This window comes from Epinephelus fuscoguttatus, linkage group LG18, assembly GCF_011397635.1.
Source record: "Epinephelus fuscoguttatus linkage group LG18, E.fuscoguttatus.final_Chr_v1".
Taxonomy (NCBI): Eukaryota; Metazoa; Chordata; class Actinopteri; order Perciformes; family Serranidae; genus Epinephelus; species Epinephelus fuscoguttatus.
In genome coordinates this window covers 13,823,108-13,834,330 of record NC_064769.1, presented here as the reverse complement: position 1 = coordinate 13,834,330, position 11,223 = coordinate 13,823,108, and the positions used below count along the sequence as shown (strand labels likewise).

Here is an 11,223-nt window from a genome sequence, read left to right as displayed (position 1 = left end):
CCTCTAAACTACAAAAGTAAATGTCTGGCAGGCATGTAATCCTGGAAGGCTGGTATGAGGAACGGCTTTGACAGTCATACTAACTCTTTTCCATGAAAAAGGTTTCAAGAAAAAATTACTGAGAGCAAAACAGCTGTCGATTTCAGTCATCTTTATTCAAATAATTGTGAGAAAGGCATCAGGAAATTGCTACAAATGATTAAGATGTTACAACAGTGTCATCAGCACAATAAAACATTTTGCATTTGAGCTAGATGTTTTGACTGAGTTGAGGTGATATGTCACTCCGATAAGTAGTAGCTCACTTGTGAAAAATACTCGAGAAAGTGAATGATGAGGTAATTTTGTGAAGTCAGTGGAAGTATACAACAAAATGACAAACTGAGAACTTTTACTTATCATGACAAATGCTCACATGAGAAAAAACAAGAACTCGGCTATTTAAAAAAAATGTATATAAAAGCACACAATATGTAAATCAAACAAAATGTAGATAAAAATATAGAATAGACAATAAAATGTTTTTAAAGCAAAAATAAACTACAGGTTAAAAAAACTCAACTGACCATTGTTTGCTTTAAAAGAAATTGTGATTTAAAGCAAACAATGGTCAGTTGTGGCAAACAATGGTCAGTTGTGGCAAAGTGTGGTACTTTGCCCAGTAAAGTAATTTAATTAAAGATCATTTCACTGGGCAAAGTACCACACCACAGCAGAGTACTGAAATGTGAAGTTTTTCAAGAGAAAGTACTCAGATTTTTCTTGATCTATTTTTTTTACGTGTTGTTTTATTTATGTTTAAATCCAAATTTGTAAATTAAAGTTACAATTTTTGGAGGTTTGCATGGCAGCAATGTCATTTTTCTACCAGTGGAAACGTGAAAATGGAACATTGTCAATGGTCTTTTGTGGAAAAGATCAGCACAGAGTGATGTTGTTGTAATACTAAGATTCAGGTGCAGGGAGGTAAGCTGGTGTACACAATCTTCTCCTGTTACTCTGACCTTCAGCATGGCAATCAGTTTACTTTATTTACAATAATCAGATTAGATTTTTATCAGGTAATTTTTGAAATATTTTTTATTTGACCTCAGGTTGAGTTTTGGGATCAAGTTATTTTCTTGCCCTTAAGAGGAAACAGTTGTTTCACAGATCAGTGAGGAGACAACTGGCCTGTGTGAGGATTTGGCTCTGCACCGTCTCACATTTTTTGGAAGGAACACTGAGTAACAGTTAGTAGCTTTAAATAGCACTCTGCACTCATGAGACATATTTAAAGATAAACTGGTTGCCTTTTATTAGACGAGTGTCAGCTGCACTTTACTTCCAGCTCATAGTGCAACAGAAATGCTTGAATTCAGCTATAAAAAACATTTTTAAAATTGTTTGTTAACTGTTATCCAAACATAGATTGTAATTTGAGGTCAATTATTATTTTAGTGGTAAAACGGATGACCTGATTTATCTTAAACACACATTATCGATCAGTTTTGTGTTTGGTTGGCTCAGCACATCTGTGCTGGCACATTCTGGTTAGAAAGGAGAAACAGGAATGCAAACTTAGTTTTTAGGGACACTTTGCTTTGGTTCCCATGCTCAGTGTTGAATACACACTGTGACGATCTAAGATAAGTTTAGTGAGAGAAGATACGCCTGCATATAATGTATTATCCACATCTTCTGTATTTCATGTGTTTGTGTGTGTGCCAGGTGGCTCACATACTCAGGACTATAAAACAAACTTTACTCTGTGCCGGGCTGCTGGAGGGTGCCAGGCCCACAGCCACAGCTGCGGGTCAGCTGCACGAAGGAAATGACCACAGTGCTGAATTCATCCACGTAGAGAACAGGCACCATTTCCTGGGAGGTGGGCTGACAACAGGACACCTGGGTAGAAACAAAGACAGGAGGAGTGACGCATGGCAACACAGTTTGACATTTTTTCTGCATAAAATCCTCAACAAGATGAAACAAAAGAATGATTTGCAATTAATTCTTTTTTTTTCCTCAAGAAGTGTAAAGTTCAGTGTATTTTAACCAAATTTTAGTGAAATATTAGACATTTATACTGATGGCAAAAAAGAAAATACAATCATTTGACGCATGCTTCAGTGGCAGTGTCACATATTTTAACCAATGATTAGCAAGAAGTAGAAAACAAAACTATAACTCTTTCAAAAATGTTTATCTTAACAGACACATGCCTGCAATAATAATTTAAAAAAATATATGCTTGTGAGATTGCATTAAGATGTTTTTCCACCTTCTGTTTTGATAACACATATCTGCTGCCAAACTGCATTAGTTTCTGATTAACCAACTTTTGGAAGTGTCTTGGCTTGTGTTTGGTACATCTGTGTTGGCACAAGGGGGAAAATCACCTTATCTATTGGCAGAACACACCAAGGTGAAGTACGCACTGTTCTTAGCCCCAAGACACTGAAACACTGGCACAGTGATGGAAAGTACTACGCACATGAACTCATCAATGGAATATGTATATTTCTTAAAGTTTTATTTTTCTGGGCTTTTTCCTTTAATGGATAGGATAGTGTGTGAAATGGGGAGACAGAGAGAGAGAGAGCGGGGACTGACACGCAGCAAAGGGTCGCAGGCCGGACTTGAACCCATGACTGCTGCAGCGAGGCAATGCCTCTGTACATGGGGTGCCGGCACTATCCACTACTCTACCGACACCCCTGGAATATGTATATTTCTATTCAGTGCAACTTTATACTTCTACTGCACTGGAGTATTTTTTATAATTTCTATACAGGATTTTTCCAGGTCACTTTAGCTGGGTGTTTTTGCATTTTGGGAGGAAAGCACTATAAAAGCATCGATGTATGTAAAAATAAATCAGAAATGTAAATTTTAGTTTATACCTGTGAGTCAGCTTCTTGGACGTTGGCATGGGATGATGGACATTGCACAGTGTTCAGATCAGGGTTACAGATTGCACAGTGAACGATGGTAAGGCTGGCAGGATGGATCACCCAGCTGTCCCATCCCAGATCTGGGAAAAGAAAGGACATTACAATACATGCATTATAATATTTCCTGCTGTTGATATGCACACACATGAATACACACACATTGTTGCATACCTTTCATAAAGATCTCAGAAGCCATGGAGCAGCACTCCAGGCTCGTTCCATTTCCAGCATCAGGTGACACAGACACTGCTGGAACTACACGGACATTGAAAAAACATGTTTGGCTGGGTTTGACTTTGGAAAGGTCACTGAGGATAAAGCTAAGGCTGGAAACGTATGATTTGCAGTGGTTTCTTTGAATTTGGGCTCCACTTACCTGCAGTGTCCTTAGCTCTGTGAGGGAGGGGCCTGAAGGTCTTCCTCCACTGCTCTCTGACACCGTCCAGCCCACCAACAGGCAGCTGTGGCTCAGCCTGCAAGTTGAGAGCCCTGAGGAGACCCTTCCTCATGGACTGCAATGACCCACACCTGAAAATAATATCACCCATGTCATTTAAACACTGCATAACATTAAAAACAATTAAAGAGAATAAAATGTTAAATTGGTCTACATGGCGGGAAAGAGGTATAGAAACAGTTGAAAATTTAATGAACGGTAATAAATTTATTTCCTGGACTGATTTCAAAAGTAGATATGATCAATCTAATGGGGAATTTTTCAGGTACATGCAGCTGAGGAGCTTATTCCAAAGTTTTGATTTAGAATTTTCAGGACAACATAGTGAACTAGAAAAACTTATATTCAATTCTGAAACATGTCACAGATTGACAGGCAAAGTCTATAAAATTTTGCAGAAGTCTTATTTGGTTGATAATTTGTTGAAATCTAGAACTTGTTTATGGAACCAGGATTTAGGAAGGGAGGATATAAATTCCAAGTGGGTACAATGTTGGAATATAACAAGAGATATTACAGTCAATGAAAATTTACATTTGATTCAGTATAAAATAATGTATAGAATATATTGTACCAGGGATAAAGTATGATGGAAAGGTTTCAAATGGCTGCTTAAAGTGTGGAACCCCAGACTCTCTGTTTCATGTGTTCTGGGAATGTTATAAAGTTCAGAGGATTTGGTTGGAAGTGGAGAATTGGTTATCTGAGGCTCTGGGTACGAAGCTTCTTTTCCATCCATCGTTTTATATTTTGCAAGATGTTTCAAATAATAATATGCATTTTCCACAAAAATGGATCATTCTTTTCTCATCTTTGATATTAAAGAAACTTATTCTACAACATTGGAAATTTACATATCCTCCCTCTCTTAGTCACTGGAAAAATGAACTGTCTTTTTATTTGAACATGGAAAAGCTTATAGCCACTGAAAAAAATAAAGTGACTCAATTTGAAAACACATGGGGAAAAGTATCACAAGTCTTGAGTTCATAAAGTTGTATGTTTAACAAATGGGTTTAACTAATATAGTATTCTGGTTTCTCCCACGGTTTGAGTATGAATTATCTGTGCTGATGTTATATTTAATTTATTCAGTAGGATAAATAAATAGCATGGCTTAAAACAAGGGACATTGATTAAACTGTTGAGTAAAGTTAATTCGCTGGATGATAGAGATTAATGTAATGATAAAGGACATGAAATTAGGAGGTTGAGCTTGTTTGTTTTCACTGTGGGTCTGTTATAAATTTGTGTTGTGTTTTTATTTATTTTTTTTGTGTAATTGTTTTGTTTGGTTTTGTTTGTGTCTGGGTTTTTGTTTGTTCTTTCGTTTGTTTGTTTTCTCGTTTTGGATGTTTTTATTATAATCGTGTATCGTGTATCAACCGTGAAATTTTTGTTGTTTGAGAAATGAAAATAAAATAATTATACAAAAAAAAAACAATTAAAGAGAAACAGAAGAAATCCTGGACATTTCACAAAAATAACTGTGTTAAAACTCCAATCAAGACAAAAAATGCATCAGTTAGTGGCTGCACGTGCCACTAAAAACGATCTCTGGATGCACTTTCCAGATGTTTGGCTAAACCAAGTGCGAGAAATCTTGTGTTGAAGGGTGATTGATTACACTGCTGAAGCTCAGACAGAACAGTGCGATACATCTCTGCACAACAACAAAACCAAATGGTCAAAGTGACCCAGAATCCATAATTTTTCTTTGACCCATGTGGAAAGGCACGCATAAATCTTGTGATGTGTGATCTAATACACAAGTCTACAGCACTGAGGTGAATTTAAAATACAATAATCTTTGTGACCTAACAAGATGCTTCAAAGCTCTTTGGACAATCTTGAAGAAATCAGTTTTCCTGTAGAGAATTGTCCTGACTAACAAAAGCACAACAATATTGGCACACAAAGTGTTGGACAAACATGTTTGATACTGACCTGTGATGGTAAACTGGAGAGTTAGCAGAGGCTGCAGGTTCTTCCCTGGATGGCTGCAAGACAAATGCAATCACCACTGAAGAGCCCAGAAGCATCATCATGACAATGAACGTAAAGGACATGGTGCTTGAGCTTGGCGGTCAATCAGTCGGACTCGCGACGGACTTAAGGCTGTGGTTGGTTCTGTGTGTCTGGTTGGAGGAGGAGATAGGAGTGATCAGACAGTGATGCTGCGCTAGGTATTGTTCTCCAGGGCCTGGGAACCTGGGTTTTTATCTTCCTGTACCCCAGCTTGGCCTTGAGATACTTAACATTGTTGTCATGTCCTCTGTTGTGTGTGAAAAAGTGCAAGGAGGATGATCCAGGAGAGGAAAAAAGAGAGGCAAACAGACAGGAATGAGAGGTGGGAGGGAAGTAAAGTAAGAAACGAATGGTATTGTAAGCATACCATATTACAACATGCATTGTTTCAGTTTCTGGCTGCGATTGGTTACACATGTGGTGAATACCAGGACGCACCTAAGAAGACAAAATGACCTAGCACATGAAAGCGTGTGTCTCTGCTATAATCTACACTGTAAATGAGTTTTATTACTATATCACAAACAGTTTCTTACTGTATAAACTGTGTGCAGCATCATCAAATTACTAGCTAGCTAAAGTAAGAGACAGTGATTATTAGCTGTGACTAGCAGCCCTATAGGTTGCTGTGTCAGTTGGTTGGTCCACAAAAGTTTCCTTACCCTTTGGCAGCCACAGTTTTTTCCCTAGGGGTCTGAAATTTGGCAATGAGATCATGTGGGTGGATGTGAAAGTGCATGTTTGTGTTCATGCCAATTGGCTAAAAGGGGGGTGGGGGTTCACAGACATGCACAGGATTTTGTAGAAAGATTGGTCATGAGCCAAAGGACAGATGATTAACTGTTCATGCCACCGGATTCACGTAATGTCATCAAACATAAGAGAAAGATACACACACACACACACACACACACACACACACACACACACACACACCATTTTGCCAGGTCCCCTTTCAAAACTCATGAATTGATTGTCGTAGGGAGGCATCTTTGTACTCGTGACAAGTGTTTGTGAGGGTGTGTGTGTTTGAATGCATGAACACATGGAGGCGTGCATGTTCACAGCTACTGAAAATTCATGCTTGTTTTTAGTCACTTTTAGTCAGACAACAGCAAGAGCCTGTTCTGTTGTGTCATCCTGTCTGTCTGTTGGCCTGGCCAAGTTTTTATGCCTCAACGCTAGCGGTGCCCTCTCCTCTCCTCAGGGTCACAGCAGACTTTCCCATGTAGCCGTAAATATCAAATCATAAATCCTCAACAGTGCCACAGGAATTCTTGGTACAAGCTGATTCAAGACTTGGCAATGCTTTCCTCTGCAGCTGAAATAAAGATTACGCTCCTTACTGCTGGTCTGCAGCTATATATAATATAAAACTGCTTTTCTTAGCACATGTATTAATCTGTCAGTGTGCTTAATACCAGTTCAAAACATTAAAGGTGTAGTGTGTAGGGTTTAGTGGCGTCTTTAGTGGCATCTCCTACAGTGAACCAAGCCTGTAGGTGAAGTATGGCGGCTGATGCCAAAACATGAATGGCCCTATCTAAAGCCAGTGTTTAGTTTGTCCATTCAGGGTTGCTGTACAACATGGTGGACTCCGTGGGAGAGGACCCACTCTGTCGTAAGTCATAAAATTATCAGCTTTTAAAAGAAAACAGATTAAAAACAAAAACAATTTGGTGTAAAAATAAAAAAAGGTAAGAATAGGAAAAGAAACACATTATTGAAGGAAGTCATAGACAGTTCCAAGGATATTAAAGTGCAAGTAAAATCATAAAAGGTTCTTCAATAAAAGTATGTTTTAAGAAGGGACATAAAGGAGATCACTGACTAAAGCGCATGATGTGACACACATCAAGTGCTGCCCCTGGTACACACTGGACGCGTCGTGCTGCAGAGCGTCAAGAGATGACCATGCAAAGTTATTACTACTTTTACTGAAAGATCTGTACTTCTTCCATCTCTGCATTAGCTTAAAATCATGTGTAGAGAGCCCAAAATCAAACTGCATTTAATTCCAGGGGTGTTGAGGCTGGAAATAGGACAGTGGTGTAAAGTGCCACAGGGGTACACGTCCAGGAGCACCACCACACGTCTAGCTGTCACCGGTGTAGGGTTGTACATTTAAATTTTTAATGTTTTTTGGCCTTTAGCCTACCTGATTAGGGGTCCTGAAAGCAAAGGCTCTGTGCCCTTTATTTTTCAGCCAGGCCTCTGGAACAGACAAAAGCCCCCTGCCCGTGGATCTTAAAGTATGTACCAACGCGTTCAGTTAGAGGCCAGAGACAGAGCAGGGAGAGACAATGACGAGCATTAAAAGTAATCAGTAAAATAAGAATAGATTTTAAACCCATTTTGAAACATAAAGAGGCTTAGATGGGAGTGATGTAATCACGTCTCTTGGTTCTGGTTAAAAGCCTGGCAGCTGAGTTCAGTACAGTCTGGAGTCGATCAATAGAATTTCTGTTCAGGCAAGTAAAGAAGCTGTTGCAATAATCCAGGTGTGATAAAATGAAGGCATGATAAGAGGTCTCTGTGTCTTTCAAAGGTAAGATAGAGTGAATTTTTGAAATATTTCTAAGGTAATAAAATCATCATGAAAGTGTCACCCTGACATGTTTGGTTTTAATAGACGGATATTTGGATGCACAGCAGTTTGTAATGAGTGATTCACTGGCAAGCTACTGCTTTTAAATAATTTTTTTTTGCGGAGGACAGATGACAGAGCAGACAGAGAATGCAACAAAATTCCCAAAGCTGGCATATGTGGCATACACTGTAACCACTCGGCTACCCAGGCACTGAGGCCACTGTGTTTTTAAGAGGTGTTAATACCCTGACCTACTTTCAGAAAGGGCCTAAGTCACCAAATTATTTGAAACAGTAATAAGTAGTAGAAGTTAGTGAGTAATCATGCTAAGCTTCCAATTCACTTCTGCATGTGGGCTGTAATCAGTTTCTATTTTTACTCCCATTTTTTTATTTTTAGTTTGATATGCAGGGCAGAAATTTCTGCCGGATAAAGATCATAACAATATCATTCACCTGCACTTGTCATTCAAGGACACGATGGGGAGGGAAAGAAATGTACCACAAAGCAATAACGTGTACCACAGGTGATGCTGATATCTGAGAGCCCAGAGCAAATCAGCTTGGCAGCATTGGCAGCGTTGGCACTTGTGTAAGCCAGCGAGGGTCAGAGGCATGCACAGAATGGTATCTTCAAGTCCTCAGGTGCCCTCTCCTCTCTTCAGGGTCACAGCAAACTTTCCCATGGAGCCCAAAATACACACTTTATCTGCTGCAGTGGATATCAAATCATAATTCATCAACAGAGCTGAAGGAATTCTTGGTACAAGCTGATACAAGACCTGGCAATACTCTCTTCTGCAGCTAATACAAAGTGATGGGATGAAGTGAGGATTATGTTCATTACTGCAGTTCTGTATCTATATAAAATATATATGTTGGATGCAGACCTGCAGAAAGTAAAGTTGCTTTTCTTAGTGCAAGCATTCATTAATTTTACACATACAATAATAAATTTTCGGCTGCAACAATGTCTCGATGGCTGGTATTTTTTTCACCTCATAATTCTGCGCATGTGTCATCGTGGCAAAATATGGACCTGGTGACAACAGTTGTAGTGGGAACTACCACAGATGCTGTTTTGAGTATTTGGCATAGCGTTTATAAGTTTGTCTGTTGACACGAAAACATTGCAACTGTGCAAGATGCAGTCATAAAACTTAACAGTTGTGTAGCTGAGATCAAAATTATGACTGAGTTTGAAGATGGTTGTGCGCCAAAAAAGGGCGCTGGAGCCCTCACCTATACAACCCTGGCCCTCGCTTTAATTCACGAATCACTTTTTCACAACTATAATGATCCCATCGCAACATGGTCTTTAGTTTTCCACATTTATCTTTATCTACTAATTTCCCAGATTAAGATTTTACAAAAAAGTATTATGACAATCTTATAGTTGTCTGTGAGTTATCAGCAGTTGAAATAAAGACTTCTTAGAGGTTGATTTAGTCAATATTTCACAAATATGCAACACATGAACAAAGATTTGTTTAGTAGGACTTTTTTTTTCATTCCTTCCAACCCCATCAATCAACTCACGACCCCTCAGATTAATGCTGTGACCCTTTGGCGGGACAATACCCCTTGGTCGGGAGCTATTCAACAAAATACCAGTAATAAGTATTTAAAAATAGCTCCACCTCAATCAGCTACAGTGAAATGCTGAGTTAGCATCGGTATTAACAATGTAATAATATAGTATATGATGATTTATTAGTCAGTTTTGTGTTTGAGATCTTTTCACTGCAGGACTTTAACTTGTCACGGAGTGATTTCACAGTGTGTTTTTGCTACTTTTACCTAAATAAAGGATCTGAAGGATGTCTTAAGTCACTGTCAAATCATTCGTAACCCTAATGAACTTTGTGTCCTTGGTAACATCACAACTTGGCATCCCAACACAAACATGTGTTCTGCAGGTCTCGACAACACTGTGAAGTTCTCAGGTCTTAAGTTCCTGTCAGGTCTCAACTTCTCAGTGCTGGAACACTCTAAGTAATGACAAACCATAACTCAGCAGAGTCTCAGTGGTGATTTAATGGTTGTTATGGTAGCCACATGCACATGGTCAGTGTTAAATTCAGAGTGGAGTTGGATATTAGAGGTCCAGTGTGTAGGATTTAGGGGAATTTATTGGCAGAAAAACTATGTTTTCATTAGTGTTCAGTCAGCTGAAACAAAGAATAGTTGTGTTTTCTTTGTCTTAGAATGAGCTATTTATAACTGCATTCAGAGTGGGTCCTCTTCCATGTCGTTTCTACAATAGCCCAGAATGGACAAACCAAACACTGGCTCTAGATAGGGTAGGGCCATTCACGTTTTCACATTGGCCAACATAGTTCTCCTACGTGCTTGGCACACGGGAGAAATTTCAGTTGGGTGCAATCTGCAACCTCACCACTAGATGGCACTTAGTAGACTATCTTACTATCTTATCTTAATATATAATGATGAAAACTCTGTTGTGGGTGTGTCAGTTCCACGTTTTTCTCCTCACTGACTTGGTCAATCCATGTGAAATTTGGCACAGTGGTAGAGGGTGATGGGAGGATGCGAATGAAGCAATATTACATCAATTGACCAAAGGGGGGCGCTATAGCAACCAATTGAAATTGCAAACTTTGAATGGGCATATCTCATGCCCCGTATGTCATAGGGACATGAAACTTTGCACAGAGATGCCTCTCCTCATGAGGAACAAATTTGCCTCAACAACCCATAACTTCTAATTATATAGATTTTCTGCCATTTTGAATTTTTTGAAAAACACTTTAAATTGATCTCTTCTTAGGAAGTTTGACCGATCTGCATGAAACTCAGTGAACATAATCTAGGGACCAATATCTAAAGTTCCCTCTTGGCAAAAGTTGGAAAACTTACTAAAACTGAGCTTCTATAAGGCAGTGAATATTGCAGAGGGCGTGGCTCATCACATAAAGGTGTATAACATCTCAAGGGTTTCACCGATCACCACGCAACTTTGTAGGCATATGACCACACATAATCTGAGGGGACCCCTCCATTATTTACCTGATCAAACAAAAAGGGGGCGCTAGAGAGCTAATTTCTTATCTAGGCCTAACCGCCATATTGATTTTTACTAAACTTGGTAGATATGTAGAACAGGACGCCTCAAGGTGACTGGAGAGATTTAACTCTAATTGGCAACTGGGTGGTGCTGTAACAACAGAAAAATGCTTAAAAATGGCTAAA

The 11,223-nt window shown here is 39.0% G+C and overlaps 1 protein-coding gene across 1 annotated transcript; it reads right to left on the bottom strand.

Annotated features, from left to right (window-relative positions):
* Window positions 1-136: 136 nt before the first annotated feature.
* gsdf (gonadal somatic cell derived factor) lies at window positions 137-5,606 on the bottom strand. The gene is made up of 5 exons (XM_049604653.1): window positions 5,341-5,606; window positions 3,313-3,464; window positions 3,108-3,191; window positions 2,886-3,016; window positions 137-1,887 (listed from the first exon to the last, which is right to left on the bottom strand). The coding sequence occupies exons 1-5, from the start codon at window positions 5,460-5,462 to the stop codon at window positions 1,744-1,746; spliced, it is 633 nt and encodes a 210-aa protein (XP_049460610.1). The 5' UTR covers window positions 5,463-5,606; the 3' UTR covers window positions 137-1,743.
* Between the last annotated feature and the right edge of the window lie 5,617 nt (window positions 5,607-11,223).